This window comes from Apteryx mantelli, chromosome 7, assembly GCF_036417845.1.
Source record: "Apteryx mantelli isolate bAptMan1 chromosome 7, bAptMan1.hap1, whole genome shotgun sequence".
In the NCBI taxonomy this organism is placed as follows: Eukaryota; Metazoa; Chordata; class Aves; order Apterygiformes; family Apterygidae; genus Apteryx; species Apteryx mantelli.
Genome location: NC_089984.1, coordinates 16,033,657 through 16,058,114, shown reverse-complemented (window position 1 = coordinate 16,058,114; position 24,458 = coordinate 16,033,657). Strand labels below are relative to the sequence as shown.

At 36.6% G+C, this 24,458-nt stretch overlaps 1 protein-coding gene across 1 annotated transcript in view; it reads left to right on the top strand.

Moving 5' to 3' along the window:
- The window catches only part of RET (ret proto-oncogene), a 54,833-nt gene that overhangs the window by 25,323 nt on the left and 5,052 nt on the right, over positions 1-24,458 (top strand). The window contains exons 13-19 of the mRNA XM_013960215.2: positions 1,058-1,272; positions 1,380-1,502; positions 4,255-4,325; positions 8,532-8,669; positions 10,528-10,627; positions 12,545-12,692; positions 14,623-16,753. Of these exons, the coding sequence (XP_013815669.2) occupies positions 1,058-1,272; positions 1,380-1,502; positions 4,255-4,325; positions 8,532-8,669; positions 10,528-10,627; positions 12,545-12,692; positions 14,623-14,780 (953 nt within the window). The 3' untranslated portion in view covers positions 14,781-16,753. The remainder of the gene's footprint in view (positions 1-1,057; positions 1,273-1,379; positions 1,503-4,254; positions 4,326-8,531; positions 8,670-10,527; positions 10,628-12,544; positions 12,693-14,622; positions 16,754-24,458) is intronic.

The following is a 24,458-nucleotide window of genomic DNA, read 5'->3' as shown; positions in this document are numbered from 1 at the left end:
TGATATATTTGCTGAAAACCACAGTCATTGAAAGGTATATTTTACTGAAAATGTAATTTTCAGAAAGAGGTATTATAAACAGCCAATAGGGCAAATTTTCATTGTTGTGCATAGGGATTTATCTGAAGAATTTCTGTTCATGTTAGGATGTTGCCATGCAACTTCTTTTTTTTTTCCTACTATGTCTATAATTATTTGGTCCTTCTCACTTAAATAGTTTGTGACATTTGCAGCCTCAAATCACAGTATATATGTTACAACCTTGGGCCCTGACTATTTTGCCCACCCAGTTCTGTTGCAGATGGCACTATTAGCTGTAGACAGAGAATATAATTCAGCATTGAGTCATCTCTGAGTCTTAGTAAGGTAATGAACCAGCAGGCGGTTTTGTTTTTTCTTTTCAGTACCATGTATTTTTTCCATCATTAGGGAAGTGAACTGTTTCTGAGTCACAGGCTTTTAATAAATATCAAGTTAATTCATTAATGTATGGGGTGGGAGGGCTTTGATATAGCAGACAAAGATATTCAGCATTAAGCACTGAGTGGATATTATTCACGCAGATAATGGGGAAGAGAAGCTTACTAATGGATTGAAATGCCAGAATGTTTTTAAGTGCTTTGAAAAGGCACTTTAAATAAAACACTGGAATTAGCAGATGATTTGTAATCTCAGTGTCACACACTCCAGAAAAGAATTTTGATTTGGGGGTTTGAGGGGATTTGTTTGTTTGTTTAAGTTTCTCTAAGTTATGTTGTTTTACAGATCTGATTTTTTTAATTAGGCTGTATTTCTTTTTATAATCTCAAATTATCCAGGTGAGGGAATAGGTTACAACCTGAGTTCTGCTTTGATTTAGGCTGAAACTTGCTCACTTTGCATGGAGGACGTGGTCTACAATTATTCTGTGGCTGATTCAGTGCCTTGTGCTTGAAGGACAGAGGTGTCTGGAGCCTCTGACTGTTAAAAACAATCTGTGCTGATTAGAAGAGACTTTTGGGGAAAAAATAGGAAATGGCTATATTGGTTTATTAATCTATCTGTTTGTTTATTTCAGGTCCTCTGTATTTAATTGTGGAATACGCTAAATATGGTTCCTTGCGCAGTTTTCTCAGGGAAAGTCGAAAAGTAGGACCAAGCTATGTGGGTAGTGATGGCAACAGAAATTCAAGTTATTTGGATAACCCTGATGAGAGAGCCTTAACAATGGGAGACCTGATATCATTTGCATGGCAGATATCACGCGGAATGCAGTACCTTGCAGAAATGAAGGTAGAGCTGTGTAACAGTAATCTGAGCATGCCCTTGTGATAGATGGACGTATCAGCAATCGGTTCCTCCACAGGCAAATAAACACTAGTGTTGGTTTCTTTCAAAAGCTTGTCCATCGTGATTTAGCAGCCAGAAATGTATTGGTGGCAGAGGGACGCAAAATGAAGATTTCTGATTTTGGCTTATCTCGTGATGTATATGAAGAAGATTCGTATGTCAAGAGGAGCAAGGTACAGTGCCCATTGAAAACAGTACTGGGAATTGTTTCCTAATTGAGAGAATTAATTTATACTGTAGGACTTAAGCACAGAAAAGATAATAGCTAATTGTTACTAACTATGAATAACTGCCTATTAAAAAGAAATAAACATGAAGATGAAGCAAAATGATTAGCTTAATTAGTGGGACAATAGTATATACATATGAAAATGTCATATTTAGGTCACCATTACCTCCTCCCCCTCTTTATTCTCCTCATTTATAAATATACCTATATATTTTAACTTTCTCACTCATCAGCAAACTTGATTGATTTCTGATATGTTAGTAGTTGGTTAATTAATATGTTAAAAGCTAGTTAATAAAAGTTATAGAAGGGCCACTAAGATGATTAAGATCTTGCAGCATCTGACATACGAGAAGAGGCTTGAAGGGCTGGGACTGGTCAGCCTGGAGAGGGTCGGGCAGGATCTTATCAATCTGTATAAATACTTGATTGGGGCGGGCAGGGATAAAGAAGACAGAGCCAGACTCTTAGTGGTGCGCGGTGACAGGACAAGAGGAAAAGGGCACAAACTGAAATATGAGAAATTTCATCTAAACATGAGAAAAAGCTTTTTTTTATTATTTTTTATTAAAAAAAAAACAAACTGTGAGGGTGGTCAAACACTGGCACAGGTTGCCCAGAGAGGTTGTGGAGTCTCCATCCTTGGAGATACTCAAAACCTGACTGGACGCAGCCCTGAGCAACCTGCCCTAGTTGACCCTGCTTTGAAGCAAAGCCCTCTGACAAACACTTGCAAATGTATGAAGAATACCAAGTCTTACTCAAAATAGTAGATTACAGGCCCATCTCTAATGCCATCCAAAGGGAAAGAAGAGAGTCTGCTAGTGCTACCTGCCAGAGATTATCTAAAGCAATTATATTTTGCCTGTCACAGTAAATGATGATCAGCTGTCTAGATACAGTTCTTTCTGCTCACAGTGCTTATGGCAGAATTCAGCATATGGTAATGTTTCATCTGTAGGACGGTGTAAAGGATATTTGATGGAAAAGGCTCTTCTGTGGCATTAGGAAAGTTCCTCTTGTTGTTGAGCCATATCACTGCTTCCCTGAAAAAAAACACTTGGGGGCAATGACTTCGAGACTAAGAAGATGAGTTAAAACTTGTCATTTATTTATTCTTGTAAAAAATACTGTTAAGCAATCCAAATCTTGTTTTCTGCTTGCATGCATACACCTGTCATTGACATCAGTGGAACTTTTATGTGTCAATCCAAGGCCAGAATGTGAGGTTCATTAACACTGCTTTATATTGACTGCTTATAAGATTAGTTATGCTGGTTGAGTTCCTTCTGTGACTTAACATGGAACAATTGCTGACAGAAATTTTTGCATGTGAGAATTTTATAAATTTATGCAAAGATTTCCATAAATACTGTGAATTTGAAGTTTAGTTTTCTCTGTTTTTCAGGCCAGTAACAATGTTTGTTTGAATGTTTCGTAAGTCAAAATAAGTTGCTAAGAAAAAACCCTCTGGAAGATGTGATCATATGCAAAAAGAATTTTGCCATATTCAGTTAGCTGTCTGATATATGTGTTTTACACTGAGTGTTAGCTGTCTATACCAGTTACTCTGTATTTTAAGAATGATGTATTTACATAACAATGTTCTTGATAAGTTAACAAGGACATTGATATAAGTAGAAGATTAAAAAAGCTTTGTTGAAAAATTCTTTGCTGATTTGGCAAATCAGAGGAATTTAGTGATATTTGGCTGGATCTCAGCTGTTTTAAAGTTTTGCCTTTTGTGAAGACAGATTAAAAGTGGAGGAGGAGGAGGATGGAAAGCCTTTTAGTTTTATCTGGAGGGAGGAAGGAGGAAGGATGTATTGAATGGCTATTCTCTTTTCTTCTGAGACCTTCATCACTGTAGTAGTTTTCAGAGCATAACAAGCATCTGTCTGCTTGCATAGGGAAACAGGGATAAGAGAGAAAGAACTGAGAGGAAGGAAAAAGGATATTTCCAATCCTACTAGAACAGTTGTTGCATATATATGAATTTCATGAGAACAAGGAGAATCTATGAAATATGAATGCCGGTAATATTGTGAATGTTATGAAACGTCTTGGATATTTTGCACAGCCAAGATTGTCATGAATATCTGGGACAGGTTTCTGAGGTTTTATCAGTTAATTCCTGACAGTGGAAAGCAGCAACTTGTAGACTCAGTTTAGTACCTAGTGACTGAATATACTTGTCCGGGTACAGTTGCCTTCAGAAAGCAAAGGTGTTTTGATTTATGCATCATCATTCATATGAATGAGATGGCTTTTCCTCTTTAATCATCATTCTCCATCATCTTGCATGTTTCCCCCAAGCAATAGAAGTGTATCCTGTTAGGAGAAAGGCATTCATGTTTGAAGAATATAGCTCTTTGGATGAAGCTCTTTGGGAAGAGGAGAATTGAGTTTACCTGCCTTTAACTGGTGACCATCTGAAAAAAACCTTATTGTTCATAATTAGATAACTTAAGTGTGTGGAATGAAATGAATGAATGAAATTCAGTGATTAGAAAGTTGTTACAATTGTTCTGTTCATTGTTTATTTTATGCAAGGTCAAGTCTTTCAGTCCATTGGAAAATATGAGAGGTATGCTTGAATAGAGAATCTGTCACAGTTTTGAAGATAAATGTGTTGGTTTTCCACGGGGAACTTAATTTTCTGACCAGTAATTATGTTGCTGCTTTTTATCTCCTAGGGTCGGATACCTGTCAAATGGATGGCCATAGAATCCCTATTTGATCATATCTATACAACACAAAGTGATGTGTAAGTGTAAATTCTTGTATTCCTTATGGTTTATGTATTTATTTAAGGAGATGAGGGAGGAAGTACAATAATGTACATAGTAGCAAAAGTTGTTACGCTTGCATGGAAACATAACAGTCTGGATGGAATCATTCACTGGCAGTGATGGGATACATGGAATTTTTGCTACTGAATTAAATCTAAGAGAAAGATTGTCAGAGGTTTTTAGGTACATAGCTCTGTTTGAAACCAATGAGAGCTGGATCTGTAAGTGTGAGCTAATTGCCTTTGAAGATCTAAATACAAATCATTAGCCTTTGCTAATGATAATGGTTGTACCCAAACTGCCCCGTTCTTGTTCTTCATTTGTCTGCAATACTTGTTGGCAGACACAGAAGTGGGGTGGGGGAAGAATTTAGGGGCCTCACTCCCATTGAAATCGATGACATAATTCCAGCTAATTTTAAGGACAGCCAGTTCAGACTTCAGGGGAACAGTCTGGTTCCAGTGCCAAGATGCCAGGTTTTTTGCATGGTTAGGGAAACTGAGTTCTTGAAGATGTGGCAAAGCCACCACAGCTAAGCTGGTTTCATTACCTGATACACAGAGCAGGCAGAGGAGCATTTGGATGCATTTAAGAGCTCCATGGAGCACTTGCTGGCTTCTCGTGTGGCCCCGCTGTATTTCAGTCAGGCCACAGAGCTCCCTCACATGGTTCCCACACAGTGGGAAAGGGCTTAAGGCACAGAGCTGCCCAAGGCGGCATTTACTGAATGCTGAATCTGTGTTGGGCTCAACTCAGGATCAGATACTGCTGCTCCTTTCTCTCTGAGATGGGTGATGGTGGTGACTAGTGACCAGGCAGACACTGTAAAACAAAGTATTATTTATTTAGGAGAAAAACCTCTGAGGGATTGCAAAAGCGGCAATACTTATGCCTGATTTTCCCCAAGGTAGCATTTTGATAGCTTCCAAGTATCACTTGAAAGAGGATCTGACTAAAGTAATGTTTTCATTAAACTCAAATGGTGTAACGCGTACAAATCTCAATGACATTTTGCTTTGGAGGACAACACTTTGATAACATCCTGTTGCAGTAAGTGCAAATAGGAGCCTTTTGCTTTTTACCCTTCAAGTTATTTTTTTTATTCACTTTGTACTCTTCTCTCTGCAGGTCAGACTGTTTTAGTGAAATAAAATATTTTGCTTGACTTCAAAATATTTGAGAATTTCATTTTGTGGGGCATTCCCACTTACTTTGTTTCATGTGGAGTAAGAAAAAAAATCAATGTTACTCCCAGGAAAATACCACTTTTACTTAGGTCTTTTCTACAGGTTTTGCTGGATCTCTTTTGCATCTTTCCTCAAAGCATCTGTTGTGCTGACCTGTTTATCTACAGTGACTTTTCCCAGAGAATTTTTAAATGTCTTTTAAAAAAAAAGTCATGGCATAATTTCAATTTCTTCATTTTCTACAAAACACGTGTCACTATGGTTTGGGGCCAGAACAGATTGTATTGCCGTGTAATTGCCTCTTCTTTGGTTGCTGATTGATCTTCTGGATCCACCGTCATGCCTCCTTGTTTGTTTTCCTGCTGGGCTCCTCCTGAGCTCAGGAGCACATCTCTCATGTATATGATACAACACAGTGCAGAGATTGCCCAGCTGGTGTCAAACAAGCTGGCTCGGAGCGCTGGGCAGCGTGTTGGTGCTGTGTAGCTTTGCTGCTGCCCAGATCCAGATCAGTATCTAAGTGTATGGCCATGCAGATGTACCAGCTGGCTTGGAGATGCATCAGGTGTTCTTAACAGCACTGCACTGTGCAGTTGCCGAAGAAGTCTGATTATCTGCCGTAGCTGTACAGTGCCCGTGACTTGCTGGTGAGGTCTCCGTCATTATTCATGTCATTACACATGTCAGTGCTCTCAGATTGTTACCAAGCAGCTCCTCGTTTCGCAAAGACCCTACAGAACAGTATTGAGACATACATAGAGAGCTGTAAAGGAAATCCTCTCCAGCACTAGGTTTGCAACTGCCTTTCCAACAGTGTAGCAAACTGAAAAATTAATTACCTTTTTGCAGCACTATTTGTTATTTTAGATAGTTGCACTCGCTGAAAATATTTTAGGAATATACTTTGTTGTTTGTGGTGAGGCAATTAGCTTTTAGGTGAACATATAATAATATACTCAATAACCATTCCAGAATGCTGTTTTTCTGTGTGTTTCTATTTTCCAGTTTCTTCCTTTTAAAGCCTTTTTGTATAGCTAGTGGTTAGCAGTGCTTAATAGCAGTACCACTTGCCAGCATTTACAAAATTCCTTTTTGCTTCAGAGGTCGATGACATCAGTGGAAAGCTAGCCTACCGTCTTCCTGTTCGTGTTTTTTTTCTTCTTTTCTGGCTTTCTCTGATCACATATTTATTAATCAATAAACATAACACAATGGGAATTTTTTCATCTCCCCTTTCTCCCCCATAGTACTTAACCTGTATAATGATTTGAAAACATTTTAGCATTCTGTAGCATTCTATTCTAATATGCCCATTTACTAAACAAGTTGAATTAATTAAGAAATTACTCATCTAATGCCTCCTTCCACATTCTGAAAAATTCATCTTAAACGGAAGAGGTGGGTTTTAAAAATAAAACCTGCAGCACAACAAAGTTTATTTGACTTAATCACAGGCAGAATTATAAGCTGATGGCAGAGCATAATTGGCTTCATAAAGGACATGAGAAGGTATATTAATAAAGTATAACAAAATGTTATAAATATTCATTAGCTTTCAAGAATGTGCAAATTAATTAAAAATGAATGGTATGAGGGAGAAAAGCTGCTACATATCATTTAAGACTGTGTGAGACTGGCAGTTTGGCTTCTCCACACAGTCATTTTGGAGATGTTATTGCTCTACTTTTGGGGTTACCATTTTTCTTCTTTAAAATGTGAGAAATACCAGTGGGATGTAGTCAGAAAGAGAGGAGTGGTCTTTTTGCTAAAATTTTGAGATGGGATTTTTAGAGGGAATTAGAGACTTCTTTTCAGTTTGGCATTAGGTGTGTAACACTTCCAAAAGCCTTCTTAAAAGTGGAGTTTTCACAGAAATTACCCAACCATGAGAGTACGAAAGCTGACATTTCTTATAAATTGTATATAATTTTCTTTCCAGATGCATCCCATTGAGCATCTCTGAGTAAAACACAGCGTTGGCTGGTTTCCTTCATTCTGAACATCCAAATTTTGGCAAGTTCTATCAGTCAAGCAGATTTAGAGTAATTTGTAGCTTGTCTCTGTCTGGAATAAGGCTTCCACTAAGGAAGAGAAAATAGTCTTGCCTCCCTTCTCCTGTCCTGGCCTCCAAAAGTTGATGAATTTCATCTGTCTAAACAGTTCTGACCCACTGACCAATGTCTTTTTTTCTTTTGAGCTCTTCAGTAGCACAGGTTAAAAAAATCATAATTTCTTCTATTTATTTCAAAAAACAGTTTCTTCTGATTTCTGTCCTATGTTAAGCTTTAAAACATTTTTAGGCATTTGATATTTCCAAAATAAATTACTTCCTCTTCTTTCATCATCTCTAAATAGTAAATTAAGTCCTGAATCACTGAACATACCAAATAGACTGGCTGAAATCAAAGGTGTTGCTTGTGACTGAAATAAACACCTAGTACATATAAAGAAACACAACCCCTTAGTTAAGACAGTAAACCAGGCCCTAGGAAACTGGTTGAGCCACCCTCTGTAAACTTAGACCATTCGTTTTGAAGTGGACTATAAGGGCTAATTTAGGAGGTCAGTCTCCCCCCGTAGTCAGTGGAAGAAGAGCGGCACCTCCCGGAGCACTGTACAGGACAGGAACCAGCCTTTGGGCTGCGTCACCACGCAAAGGACCCTCCCCTCTGCTGTCTGGAGAAGATGGGCCTTCCCAAGATGCAGTTAGCCTTTGTAAACGGATCAAAGAGGGGTGTCCCTCATCGCTCCTTTCTTGGTTCCTAATCTTTTTACCAAATGGGTGAGAGCTTTTCCCCCCAGGCTGTTTTTTTTCTTTTGCAGTATTTGGGAACAAGGTTGGCCCTGTATGCACCTGTAGAGCCCTGCTACCTCTGGAGTGTCTTGAATTTGGTTGGATTCTTAAAATGCTAGAGAGAGATTTGTTGGATGAAGGCCACGCTACGCTCTTGAATCCTACCACTCTAAACGAAAGCTCATTTTTCTCTTTTTCAGATGGTCGTTCGGAGTTCTGCTATGGGAGATTGTAACTTTGGGAGGCAATCCCTACCCAGGTATTGCTCCTGAAAGACTCTTTAACCTCCTAAAAACAGGTTATAGAATGGAGAGACCAGAAAACTGCAGTGAAGAAATGTAAGTCATTCTTGTTTTGATCAAATTCATAAAACATCTCTTGAATGGGGAAAAAAAAGGTTTAAATAAATACCACATGGATATTCTTCCATACAATTTGCAGTTGTAGCTCAGAAATGTAATCAAAGGATGCAGTACTCAAAAGAACATAGTGAAAGTAGCAAACGTTAAACTGCAGGAGAATAATTACCTGCTGAATGCTTGCAGCTACAGCCAAAATACTCATAGGATATTGAATAACACACTCAGCAAAAAATGAAAACATAGCTTGAATATTCAAAACTTTTGGGAGTGGGGTGAGGAGGAGAATTTCATAAAACATAATGGTAGCTGAAACATGCAAGAAAAAGTTTGAGTACTTTTCTGCAAATGAGATAGCTGTTCCATCCACTGAAGTTATCATTAATTGTCTGATTGTCCTGGCATTACACAGGAGAAAAGACACCTTGACCCAGAAATCTGTACCCTGCGAGACACGAATCCTCTGACTTGATAAGCCATTGCAATTTCTTCGCTGTTTCGAGACAGTTCATATTTTATTGGCATATTTATTAAAACACCCTTTGATGGGAAATAGCTCATCTCCATGGTTCTTCCATGGCATTTGAAGATGAGGCTTGATTTTGTGTTCAGCCTGCACATCTGTTTATGGCTAATTTATTAAAGTTACCAGGCTAGATTCACTGTGAAGTCTCTCTTGACTTATTTTCAATATGAAGTATGCTTTGGTCACATCTGGGCTGAGAAAATACAGTATAAATAATATAATTATCATTTTTGTTGTATACCATATACAGAGAAAAAAACATTACAGGTTTCTGATTTTAGAACAGAGTATAAATTTACAAGTTTCACTGCTAAATATCCTCCAGCAAATATTTAATATTTAAAAATTTGTTTGTTTGTTTCAACGCAACAGAGAACAAGACCTCATTCCTCCAACACATAACGTTGATACTTTTTAGGTTAGGCAAGCTGATGATGTCTGAGGTTTTTTTATTCAAGTCACATCATGATTTTCTGACTTTTTTCTGTTTTGCTTAGACATTTATCTGACAGTCTTTGAAAGCCCACTTTAAGGACCATTTTTTCTTAAATTGCACATTCCACATTATCCAGTCAAGTAAGGGGAAGATCATGGATAATGACAAAAAATGTGATGTTCTTCAAGAGCTTGCTGTAGCTCTTGTGGGCAATTTTTTCCCAGTTAGGAACACTTTTGTGACTAAATCACTTGGTCTTCAATATACTTGAGCCAGAAAAATGCCATGAACAGGGCGTTAGGTTGGAGAGTCACACCACCAGAATTCAGAAAATGTCAGATATTCACTTGGCTATAAAACTTTAATTCTTCTCCCTTTTGTTTCCACGCTGAGCACTAGAGAAGGCAAGGTGACTGTGGAAAAATTATTAAATTAAAGGCAGAATAATAATCAAATTATGAGATGCACAACACTGGTGGTATACAAACTTCTTCAAAGTCATACACAAACACAATCAATTAGAAATCTGGCATGCTGCCTACACACGAGACAGTCCTTTGAGAAAATGAAAGTGATGAAAGAAACCAAAGACCCTGGTCTTTCAAGGAGAGCCAAGTGCATCATCATTTAAACTCATAAAGAATCCTATGAAAATAAATGCCCGTTCTTGTGATTGTCAGTTCTTGATTCAGGGGAATGTTGAACAAAAAAACAGAAATGAAAAGATTTATGTACTTGTGAGTTGCCTTCATGCTACAATTGAACTTCTGTACTATAAATTACCTGAGTAGAAACATGACCCGCTTGCAAATATTGATTTTTTTATTATTTTTTTTATTATTATTTTTTTCCCACCACGTGGCGGGGTGTCACAGGTACAACTTGATGTTGCGCTGTTGGAAGCAAGAGCCAGATAAAAGACCAACATTTGCTGAGATCAGCAAAGAACTAGAGAAAATGATGGTAAAGAGTAGGGTAAGTGTGTGCAAGCTTGAGTTTTTGAAAGTTTTTTGATCATCTGAGTTTGAATATACAGAAATAAGGATCTGGGGTTTGGGGGGGGCTTGGTTTTTTTGTGTTTTTTTTTTTTTAAGTAATTTAATTTTCATCAGGTTTTAAACCATGTAAATATCTAGTTTCTTCCAAATGCATCCAGCTTTTTGAAAGCAGCTGTATCTCGTATAGTGGCTTTGTTGACTGCAACCCTAAACGTGCGAGATGAATTATCCTTAATCTGTCTAGCTTCCTTAACCAAAAAGAAACAAACTACTGTGAAAAGTTACTCCTGAATTGCAATGCTGAACAAATAACTCGTGAGTGAGAAGCCTAGAACTGAAAGAATGCAGTACTTCTTTGAATGTGATTTAAAAATATGATGATGGCAACAGAGAAATGAGAGCTGTGTGATTCCACCAATCTGAGCTACTTGAAAGCTATTAGAATTCTGTAAAGATTTATCTTGGAATTTCCAAGCGCCACGTCCCTCATGATACTTTTACAGAGTCTCAGCTATGGCTTGTTCTTCCAGCTTGCTCAGCAATACAGTCTTGGTTTTGGTTATCCCTCCCACATACCAGAGCGTAAGCCCTAATCCCATATGCATACCACACACATACATATACAAATTGTGTCTTTTTTTCCAAAATTGACATCTAGCTGTGTCATTAAATCTCTGACTGAATAGAGCCTCAGCTTGAGAATTTCCTTTCTGGGCCCGTGAGAAGAACATGCACAAATGAATGTGTGCTGAGGTCTAAAAATAAGCCCAGGTTACATATATGTATAAAATGCATACATGCATGTGCATTACTTGCACATACACATGTAATATTAGAAAAAATCTACTATTCCTATTTTTATTTTTGTTACAAATGGTAAATACAAGGTAAATACATTGGCCATTATAAGATTTGAGAATGTGATGGCATTTACTTTGGGTGCAAAACAGACTAGTAAACAAATGGGAATAATTGTTTTCAAAATGTGAATGTGAAGATAAATTCTAAATTAATAATGGCAAAAGTCAGAGGTCTAGTCTGTACATTAAATTATATCACTCTGATTTATCAAGTACTACCTTACAGCTGCTGTGACTCAGTATGGAAATGATCTGCATATCCAGTGACAGACTTGTAATACAGAGGTTGGCAATGTTTCTGAAATTATCATTGTAATTAAAACGAAAGCCAGTCCTAAACAGAGCTTTATAGATTAGTCTTTTTTTCTTGGGTTTCTGGACTAAAAATATTTTTCAATTCACAAACAAATTTGGGTAACTTTACCTTTTTAAAGTTAAATTTAAGTAAACTTCCAAATGAAAAGCCATTCTAAAAGGAAAAAGTAAAATTCAGAATAGTTGAAAATATGTTTCCCTTTTTATCAAAGCCCTTCAGCAGCATAGATGAAAACTTGTAAATTTTTATGGCTGGCACAAATTGTTGGTTTTAGAAAAACAGCAAAAGCTTTATTTGAAAACATTTACACAGTTCTAATTTTATACACCATTATGTAATAGATTGTGTACAATGATGAGAAGAGCTGAATACCTTCTCCTTCAGGCTTACATATATATCAGGCATAACAGGAACTGAAGGTCAAACAAATGAGCACAACCCTTTAACTTGGTTATCTTATTGTTATGCAGAGTTAAGTAAGGGAAGTATTAATATGTATGTAGTATGTCTAGTGTTTAGGTAAATAAGATCCTTCCGACGATGCTATGCTTGCAGAAAAGGAGAGGGTAATCGGGTGCTGCAGGTACTATCAAAGGACAAATGCAGTGGAATATCTGGTTACTGGGTTTAAAGAAACCAGATGCATGTTTAGCATTTATATCCAACCAGTAACACTGCCACTTACTTTAACCCAGCCTTTTATGCATTCATTCCTTAGGATTACTTAGACCTTGCGGCTTCCACACCTTCTGATTCCTTACTTTACGATGATGGGCTCTCAGAAGAGGAGACACCACTCGTGGACTGTAATAATGCTCCCCTCCCTCGAACCCTCCCTTCCACATGGATTGAAAACAAACTCTATGGTAGAATTTCACATGCATTTACTAGATTCTAGCAACACAAAAAAATGATTTTTCTTCTGCACTGTTCTCAGACTCTGTAACCCCATTAGAGTGTTCCTTGTCTGAATGAAGCCAATCAAAATTTGCTTGGAAGCTTCTTTTGGGTTTTTTTGTTTGTTTTTTCTTTTGGTAAATGTCAAAGTTTGCATCAGGATCATCCTTTAGTCATTTTGCAGCTGTGTTTAAAATAAACATTTTTAAAAGGATGTGAAAATAAGTAAAATTACTAGATATATAGTAAAAGAAAAAAGATCAGGGAAGTATTCTCAGGGGAAATATAAAATGCTAATGAGTATCTAATTCAACTATCCTGTTGGGGGGTGGGGGCTAGGAACATTTAAAATATGTTAGATTCTGCACCTCTAATTTAAGCAATGGACTTTGTTTTTTAATACCATTTGTGCCACAGTTCAATGATAGGACCCATTTGCAACATTTTTAGTTTATCAAGATGGATTCCTAAAGTTCATCTGCTTGTTAATGCAATTTGGATTCATAAGCTGAAATGTCTATTTAATGTGTCATAGAATGAAATCAGAGTATTATATACAGAAGGTACGAATAACTGTATATAAGTATTATATACAGACTAAATCAACATATAAAGTCTTTTGAAAATTGAATTAACAATGGGCGTTTTGACAATGCACTCAACTATTTTCACGTCCTTTGATTTATTATGAAAATGTCAGTACTAAATCCTGATTGAATTATGTAGCAAGTGTTTTTAAAAAGAACATATGCTTTCATATTGTGATGGTGAGATGGACAGTAAAAATGGTTCTTGCCAAAACTCCTACATTTTGTCTCCTGATTAAATATTCTACTTGGTTTTAGATATTTACTAACATTATAGGGTTTTTTTTATTATTCTTCAAGCAGTATAACTTTTGAAAAGCTGGATCTTTTAGCTTAAAAGTTGTCATTAAAATATAGCTTTGGGTCTATTTTTGATCTACACCCTAGCTATAACTTTCTAGCTATAATTCTCTTTAATAGGTTCCCCCAATTCAGGTTCACTTTGGGGCACTTAGTGGCCAGATTGTCAAAAGAATGAAGTATCTGAAAAGTCGCCACGAAGGCTGATGGCAGAAGCTGAATGTTTAAATAAGCAACAAAATCGGATTTCTGTTTTTTGAAAATCTTGACCCTGGTATGGTTCTCTGCTTGTACAGCTGGATCAACCTGGTGCTAAGCACTCTCTTTTCAATATGGTGATCACTTGGGCCTGAACTGAGAAGCTGAGACTCAATGGAAATAATTACATGCTTGAAATACACTTAAATGCTAAATCAGGATGAGAGTGCTCAGGACTTTGTTGGACTTGACTCAGTTGTGCTCCTGAGATTTCCTAAAATTAAGCAGGGGATCCCTGATGAGGGTACGAGAGTGTCCCCAAAAACTCATTAAAGCCAAGGAAAGGCACCTATTTAAGTAAATGGAAATACTCTCAGTCATTGGAATGGACTTTGGATCCTGTCCCAAATAGGTTTATTAATGCTTGGAGCACTTCCTGTATAGCAAGAACTTCCTCTTGTAAAGCAGTATATTGCTACATGATTATTAAAAGAGAAAATTACGGAAAGCTGGAGGCTCATCAGAAGAAAAATTATTAGCTTTTATTATGCAGGTGTGCACGCATGCGCATGCATATATACACACACACATACACACTTTTTTTTTTAAGAGAGCACTTTATTTTTTCAGGGTTTTTGCCTACAACTGAATTTGTGCTGCAGGGATTTTGAAACATCATTTATATCAATTGATTTGGGACAAAATCCAGTGGACTGGCTTAAAATATTGAAGGGAGTTTTGCCAAGGGCCTTACTGTCTGCACATGAAGTTATGGTTCTTCAGTGCAGAAAAAATTATCTGTTTTCATTTTTAGGCATGTCATACCCGAACTGGCCTGAGGAGAGCCCCGTTCCACTCACAAGATTCGATGGCACTAACTCTGTGTTTTCAAGATATGCAAATGATAGTGTATATGCTAACTGGATGGTTTCACACTCAGCGGCAAAATTTATGGACAAGTTTGATAGTTAAAATTTTCTTTGTGAAAGGTAATGGACTCATGAGGGGAACAAATATGCAAAGAATGGAAAGTCCATTGTTTCGTTCTTTGTACAATCAACAACTACCTTTTAAATTGGCAAACTCTTTTACTGATAGTTTCTAAAGTATGTTATTCATGCTGAAGACTATAATTGGTGATTTCCCCTTTCAGAAAACATATCAAGCTGGATAAGAGTTGTAGTTCCAGTACTTCTTTTTAGACTGCCATTTTGCATATGGTTCCATTTGGCAACTGTTTATTGCTAATGGCCTTGCACTTCATTCTCAATGTTTTTCAGATTAACCGTCCTGTATTACAGCTTTCTTGGATGGGAAAGTACTCGAACTGCTACTTTTATAGTGGCTGTTAGCATATGACCACTTGATCTAAGCAGGAAGCACAAACAATATATGGAGGGGGGGGGGGAAATATGCTCACAAATTACTGAGCTTGGTACTGAATGAGGAGGGTTACAATGATGTTAGCACTAATGAAGCCTGTATCTTGGTTTGGAAGCAAACATTAAGTAACTCAGTAGAGAACTTGAGATTCAACATTTGAAGTCTTGTAAAATGTATTGTCTTGTCTTAATGAGAAGAGAGTTTGTTTTATTAGTCTTAAACTACTCTTACCTTTAGCACAATGGAGATAAATTTGATAAAAGATATGCTGTATAGACTGATGGCAATCAACTGTGCTCATCTGACAAAATTTATTTTCCATCACATACATCTTACTAACGTTAAAATGTACAATCTTGTACAATCGTAATTCCTCTTATGAGTTCAATACAGATTGTACAGGATTTTTAGACTGAATTAAAGTAAAGAGATTTTGTTTGCAGTCATGTTCAGTGGGTTGGAGTCCTCCTCTCAGCTCAAAATTGGATGCACTGCCATACACAGGACACTGCCGTGACATAGTCCAAATAAACCTATTATCTTGGGAGTCATGAGTAAGCAACACTTGCACAGCAAAACAGTGCACATACAAATAAAATGTCTCTGAATTTGTTAAGGATAAAGTGAAATATAAAAATGTGCTACAACACTGACCTGATATTTAGGAAAATGATCTGCCTATGGGTCATGCGTTCTATGAGGAAGAGTAAATGATCAGCACTATTTTTGTCTTTATTTGTAATCTAATATGGTTAAAGATAACTTTTTCTATGCTAAGAAATATTGGGACATAAATCCTGAGTGACTCATTGTTAGCATTGTGATGGTTATTCTAAATAATCCAGTTCTACCAAAGCTTGCTCCTGTCACTTACAATCCAGTTTAGCTGTTTTCATATGTTGTTTTGTGTGTCAACTTTATGTTTCCATTAAAGTCTGTGATTTCAGAAAAAAGTGAGTCAGACTGCCAAAACCTTAACACAGATTTTCATATGACAAAAACTGGGATATAAAGTACTGTGTTGGAATTTAAACAACTTCACTACTGTATATCATACTTTAGTCTGTCCTGGTTTTTGACAAGCACTATGAAGCGTGTTTTTTTCTTTGTATGAACAATTACCATGTTGTGTAAAACTTATGTACAGAAAACACATATAGCTATGTATACAAAAAGGGTTCAGTTGGGATATAATGGTGATCTTCACTGGCATGACACAACTCTCAGAACACTGTAAGAATGCATACCTTTAAAATAAACGGCACTGAAAATTAAGCCCATTAAATGGGCTTTTTTTCTATTGAGATAACTATGAAAAAGGGAAAGAAATGGCACCTGTAGTAACTTCGTTTTGTCCAGTTCTCTTCCTGTATTTTCTATCTATAAATGAGAATTCTTTATTTGCCATGAGCAGTCAAGGCACCAAGATTTTTATTTTTATTTTTTATTCTTTTTAAGAATTTCTTTTTATCAGCTATCTCCAGCAACAGTATTCAACTGGGAGATGCGAAGTACACAGTTTCTAATCTGAAAAGTCCTGTGACAACATTGTTCAACAATAGGTGAGTGACATTGTAATTAATACTGAAATAATCAGTGTAAGAAGAAAGTGTGTCATGGTATTTCAGACTTTCAACATGAGCCAAGGTTGTTTCAGTCGTTAATTCCTGTGGAAAAATTTCACTAATCATTATTTTGTACATATGGACATCTGACATAGATTCTGCATATAAAATACATAAACAGTTCATAATTGCAGTTGTGTCATAAACAATAACTTGCACTCTGAAGAGCAGCTCACTGAATAATTCTTAACAAAGATTTCCTATTACAACTAATTTAGACTCCCTGCCTGCTCAGGAAATGTTGGTAAGAAATAGATTATGACTTTGTAGTAAGCGTTCATCATATGAAATAACATGGAGGTTTGTCTTCTGTCTTGTGTATTTTTTTTAAATATTTCCCTTGAAGTGTTTCCCATTTGTTCTGTGTTGCCATTAGTAAGAACAGTGACAAGCTTGTTTCTGCTCCCCAATCAGATGAGAGTAAATGTCCTTCCCACGTGGAAAAAAGCAATAATGAACTTTTTTTTTCCTAGAAAAATCTTAGGCACTTGATTGCCCCAAGAAGGTGAATTCAAAGGGAACAAATGACTCACCTAAATATACAGGTTTGAGGGAATGTTTCTAAAAACTATTCCCTGCCTTTTCTGAATATCAGCAGATGTTACATGGTTTACCTGTTGTGTGCTTTGAGTTGTGACAGATGGGGGAAAGGGTGAATCTCATCATGTATACTTTTAGTCATTATAGCAGCACAACTAAATTATTTTAGTATTTGTTTTTATAAGCAAACTTTTCCAGAGTTATGACACTCAGCAAATCTACTGTGAGGTGACAGATTTTAAACTGCAGCTATTAGTGTGTTTCATATAATAGAAATTTAAAAAAAAAAAATTCCTGTCCCTTAGATGCAAGGTACATAATATTGCAATCATGTTTTTATCTACATTTGTAGTGAAAACTGTGTAGAGTGTAAAACTTTATAGTATACTCAGTTGGACCTGTTTCAAGTAGTTCTCAAAAACATTCAGTAAAAGCAAATTCTTTTGCTTGCTGTTTCATATTCAATCTTGTTTGAATATTGCAACCTTCCAAATATATCTAAAAAGGATATTCTTACTGTAATTTTTACAAAATTCAAACAAAAATTGCTTATTTTTTTGAAACATTATATTTCAAACTTCATCCCACCTAAAAGGCCTCTTACTGAGGCCACAAGGATAACTTTGTAACAGAATAATAGACATTAATTTAAGTGGCACCAGGTCCTAGAGATCACTAGGCAGCATTCCCTGTCAACAAGGGGCAGATTGTTCATAATGAGATGAACAGCATGACCCTTTCATCTTAACCTGCCTTTCAAAAAAAAAAAAAACAACACCCTCTATTGTTCTCTAACAGCATATAAAAGTATTTAAAATGTTAATTTAAAAAAAAAAACCCTAAGTGCCCAGCTGTTCAATCCATGGCGTCTAACTTCATAGACGCTCTGAAGTTAGAGGGACCACACAGTAAAATATTTGCAGGTCTAGGCTCAAATATTGCAATAATCTGTTAGCCTGCTATTTTTGATAATATGGATAAAGAAGCAATAGCACAGATCTACCCATCCCTAGCACAACATTTTGTCTATCTAGAAGCCATATCTAGAAGTAGGTACACACTAGTAGACGGATAAACACAAATATATCTCTAATGTACACCCAGAAGAGAGAGTGGATGAAATATTTTTCAATATTTATCAAGTTCTTCAGAAAGATTAGCTATGAGCAGCATTTCATATTTATGTTTCTCATTTCTAATTCTATTGGATAGCAACCTGTGTCTTCCACTTGTGATAGATGCATACATATTTTTAATGCACTTTTGGAAGATGATGACTTTTTTTATGGTGTGTTTTTTGATTTTGCCTTGTTTTATAAAGAATTGCATGATTTTTTTAACAAATTTCTTGCTAAAATACATTCTTTTGGGCTGATATGCAAACTCATTTTACTGATAACTTTCTGAAATAAACTATAATCATTTTCCCTAGCTGAGTGAAGACACTTACACTTTGCCTTAAGCTCATCTGAAATAATTAGTTCCTTACTTAGGGCTAATAAGGTACATTTCATAATAATCCAACCTCATCTCATCTGGAAGCTGTTTCATATGCATTACAGGACAATCCCAAATGGTATGAACAATTTAAGAGTACTGCAGTTGCACATTACATGTCAGGAAATAACTTTGAAAGTTTCTGCATTAAAAAAGAGAACGCAAGAAGAGCGTGTTCATTCCAAGGTGGTTATAAAATTAGTAGCTTGTAAAATGAATGGCAATGTAATAATGGTTGTTGTCATTAGGCATAAGACTGAGAACTTGATTCTAGCCTGCTGAAATAAGCAAATGTTTATAACATACAAGACAACTGTTTTAAGTGCATTTTACTTTGCTACAAGAAACAAGTTTCCACTTTATCAGTTAAGCATAGAAGTTTGTAGAAGTTAAAACCGTTACACTGATAGCAAGTAATGTGCGTATTTTGAATAAATATAGTGATGTTTACAGTAGGTGTTTCTGGTAGGTGTATGTCTACAGCGGGTGTTCTCTTCTATTCGTATTCTGACGGATGGGTCCTCTACCTTCCTGCTCTTTAACCCTGTGAACTGACAAGCTCCTCACAGAACAGGCAGGACACAAATGTCCTGTCCCCCAGGCACACGGACGCAGTAGAGCCAGGCAGCGCCGGAGTGACCAATTTAGGGCCTGCAGGGAAGAGCAAGTCTAGTCTCATCATCTATTTAGATATATCCATTGCTGTTATGACAGGATAAGTACCTAATAAATACGGGGTGGTTTGTGTTTGCATACACTCAGAGCCGTGATGTTGTTATGAAAACAAAATATTATCCTTACTTCTGTGGGTTTGTAGCTAACACATCTCGTCCCCTTAAAAGCTACAGCTATTAAAACCCCTTGGCACTTCTGACACTGGGTTCTCACTGTTAACCATCTCAGTTTGTGACTTGTTCTAAAAGTGCAATTATCACTGGCTGAAAACATTTGCATTTTTAATTTCAACAAATTCCCAGCAACAAAAGGAAGGTTTAGAAATGCCGAAATAAAATTTCTGCATCTTTAAGAGCTTCAGAAATGTGAACCAGATCCAGTCTGTGTTCAGATGCAGTAGAGGTAATGTGGGTAGAGCACACATGTGTTTCCGTAAGTTTTTGTCTTATATTGGTAAACATCTCAGTCAAAACAACTCAAGGAGGTGTGGACCGCTAAACTTGATTTTGTGGCCCTTGTCTTGATAGAGCCTCAGGTTTGAATTCCTGTGGAAACTCAGTCTATGTCTGGATCTCTAACGTTGCCCTTTCCAGTCTGAATTTTCAGCATTCCACAAGTCGCATAAGCGCTTGTTAAAGCCCTTACATGTTTCAGCTATTCGGCTTTGGCAATAGGGCTTTCCCTCCTTACATCATCTTAGCTGAAAGAGTTTGATGTGTATGCTGATTTACTATTTTCTACGTGTGCCAGTTTCATAACTCCCTGCCAATGTAATTTCCTGTCTAAATTTACAATGCTTTATTTTAGAAATCAAACTGAATCAACAGAAACTATTTTATAATTATACAGCATTTCTTTACTAAAAATTTCAGTTGCCTAGATTTGAGGAATTTTTTTAAGTTATTCTGAGGGGAAAAAAATGCAATTCCACTTCCCGATGTTTCAGATTTCATTAAAAGAGAAGTAAGCCATAGCCCTACTCAAATCAAAAAAACCTAGCGGGTTCTCTGATCCTACCTGTATAGCACAACACTGCCAAAACCAAGAATAACATCCATGTATTCAGAGTATTTCATGTAAGTTCTAAAATAATGATGAAGGGATCTGGAATAACTTCACATAGACATTGCAATCTTACAACTATTGGGAATGAACATGTCAAAAGGACACAATCCCCAGTCGGCAGAGAAGGCCGTATCTTTCCCTGAGAGAGCTGGCAAAGGGATGATTCTTTAAGACCACTGAAAAGCTTACAAGAGTGTAATAGAAGTGAAAAAAGCCCAGGGAAATACGTGGGGCAGATAAATACCAGGTTTATATTTTTAAAGGTGTATGCTGCTGAAAGAATCAGCTGGCAAGCTGATTCACTGTTCTCCAAGATTTCTCCAAGAAGTTTTTTGGTCAGGAGTGTCAGTGATTGATCTGACACAGTGGAAGACAAGAATGATTCTTTCTGCTGTAGGGTTGATAAAATAATTGATAGAGATTTTAGGTTTGAGGCAGGAAATCATTTAAACACTTAGTTGGCTTCCCTGTACAAAGTGGGTTTCTGAACAGTGGCCTGGTCCAGAGGTAGCACATAGCTGATGCTATTATAAGGATTTTTATTTCAAAAATGACAGTTGAAAATCTCATTCAGTGTTGCTCTTCCAGGATCATTTGTTAAAATGAACTGTGAAAAGTGGTTAAATACTGAGCAGAAACAGATGATGTGGGTTTTTGTAAAAACACTACTGAAAATATTTTAATTTGTACTGAAAGACATTTATCACCCATTTTACAGGCACAAAGATATTGTAAATAATCAAATTAGACAGTAACAAGTTGTCATTAGAGACAACTTTTTAACCAAAAAGAAATCATGTTTATTAAATCATTTTGATTTGCTTAACTGAGTCTTCCTTATGGTTTACTAAAATTACTAAATTTGGAATAAATACTTTGAAAACCTAAGCTTTGAGTAAGAGACTATTTGTAAGAGTTACCATTTTAAATGATGATTTGTATTTTAGGCAACACAGAACACTACTCATAGTGCTGTTAGACTTGGAAATAGGCTAATGTGAAGACCACATATTATCTTTGTTGCTATAAAAGACTTTAAAAATATGGTAAAGATCTTTCATGACAAGATTTGAACATTGGTCAGGGGATTAGAGGGAGAAGGTATTGTACCTTATATTATTAGCCATATAATCCATGTTACAACAGAAAGCACACAAAAACATCACACGCTCTTCCCAGCAGTTAAGCAGCCTTTCTGAATGGGAGGGTCACAGGGGAGCCAGAGTAATGATACTCCATAGTGGATCTGGATACTGGAGTTTATTTAAGAACCAACAAGATCAGAGCTTTTACCTCCTACTTGATTATTTCACATGTTCCCCACCCCCAGCGTCTCAATTTCCCTCCCCTGGCAGGAAGATTGGCTGGCCCAGGAAGATGGGGCAGAAAGTGGTGTGGGTTCGTGCTGTGCCGCTGCTCGTGCTTACCTGTCTTGGGTGTTACCGGCTGAGGTCCCTGGGCAACCCCTGGCATTCATCTCCATGCAGCTCCCTGATCTCCAGGATCTTCCCCCACTTCCAGGATCTTTCCTCCAGCCAAGATCTTCACCACCTTCTTTCTGCGCCCCTTTCTTCTTTCCAAGATCACTTCTTTCTGGGACCCCTTCCTTTCAGCACTCCCTCTTGAACCCCAGCCCCCAGTTTTCTCCAGTCTAAATAGTGTATGTGCACAAGTGCAACACACAAGCAGCATCCTAATTGTTGGTGGTCTCATGTCTCTTTCTTAATCGCAGGATTCAGGATGTGCCGCTTTAGCTCAGTTGTTACCAAAATGCACAACCAGCCCATACCAGTTGCATCTAGCATGTAGTGGGCTCATGCTTAAGAGTTCAAAGTTTCAGTATTGAACATTCAGCCCCACATACGTATATACACAACTATCGGCAGCCTGTTAGCGTCCACAGCTGGAGCTACTTCTTCACCTAAGACACTTGGCTGAATTTTATTAAACATCAATCTGTCTTTGTTATGAAGATCCTTACATTTTGAGTATACTTGAGTGGCTGTAACACAACCTGCAATTAATCGCTCAGTTTCTAAGACGTATGAGTTGCAGAAACACAATCAATATTAAAAAAAAACCTTTTTATCTCTGTGTTTATCCTTTCATAGATATAATGTGTTTATTCAATACTACAAATCATTGCTAGTCTAGTAATGGTAACTGGAACATTCTTGCAATTTAAATTAAAGCGAAAAATACCAGTTTTTTTTAAATCATGGAACAAAAAATGTCATTTATAAGCATTCAATTCCTTCTAATGAATAATGCTGAGCTCATATATTCCTTTATTTAAAAGAGTAGTAGGCTGGCAGATCAAGTCTTTGTCATTTTTGTTCTAAAAATAGAAGCTGGAAAGGAGAAGCAGGAAAAAATTTTCCTTGCTCTTGAGAAGCAGGAACAAATTCAAGAAAATTTCAAAGCATCTTGCTATTTAGCTGTCCTATGATTAGCTCTAAATTGCATTTCTAATGTAAAACTTGCTTTGAATTAATTTGATGTGGATCTCTATTTTATTTACATGGGTGAGCTGGGGGCAAGATTTTTGTTTAAAAAAATAAAGACAAAACAACTGTAAGTCAAAAATTAAAGAGGAGCTTGTGAGACAGTTAGGAAGATAGTGCAGGAACATTTGATTCTGGCTTTATAGATTAGTCCATGTCTTTGCCAATAGATATTACGATAGTAAAAAAGTCTCAACAGTGTTTAAACACGTTTCTCAAAATCAGCTGCTGTTTTTTTGCACATATGATGAGATGCTGATTTCCATGAAAATCTAAATACAGTGATTTCAACTGTTAAATTGAGATATGATGTTGGTAGTTTCCACTTGTATTTTGATACTGTATGGAACCCAAGCAGGTTCTCTCTTGATAATGGAATAGCATATCCTGTATTCCTGTAGCCCTGTCTTTCACTGTTTTAACACTGTCATTATTTTTTCAACCCTTGGTAGTAAAGTACTACTACTGATAAAGTCATAATGTGAATTTATTATTTCCATTCCATGTTATGGAGGTAATAGCTTAAAAAGATTGAAAACATTCCACTTAAAAACATTTTAATTTTGTATATGCAACAACAAGTGGTACAAGTAACAACAGGAACATTACAACTTAGTTTATAAATGAACTGATGGGAGTTTAGACTCAAAGAAATGGAGCAGTTTGTAGGCAGTTGCAGACAAGCTTGTAGCTAACGCTAGCCAAAAGCTGGAGTGGAGTAGGTATATATTGTCAAAAATGGGCCAGTATTGTACAGAACAATGTCTGGCATTTCTAATCCATTTTAGCGAACACATAAGAAGTTTCTTTGTCTTTGGTCCTGTCTATTGTACAAAAAACCCCCAAACAACTGTTGTGTACCAGCTGTTTGCTAATCTCTCAATGTGGATGATAGTCTCTATACTGCACCTCCTTGTAGTTTTGTCTTTGCTTTGTGTGGAAGACAGTGGGGTTTTTTTCTGTCTGCTGGATAGGTGTAGTAGGTACAACACAGATTATGCAGTAAAGCATATTAAATACTGATATGCTGAGTATTTTGTATTAAAAATGAAGCATCTCAGATTAAAGTACAATTAATTCCCTTGGTAAAGATACTGTATTTAGTTTATATATTTAATATTTATCGTAATAACTTAAGCTTTGGTACATAAGTTTTAAGCACGAAAAGGAACCCAACCAGATAACCAGCCAAAAGATCTTGATAATTTATATTGTTATCTTCTGAGTTAAGTATGGCTCACCACAGATTGGATGGCTTAAATCATCTTTTCATGTATCCTGTTTTATTCTAAACATGACTGATATTGCCTCATGTATGGAATGATCAAATTTCTTTCTCAACTGCATCTTTGACAGTGAAT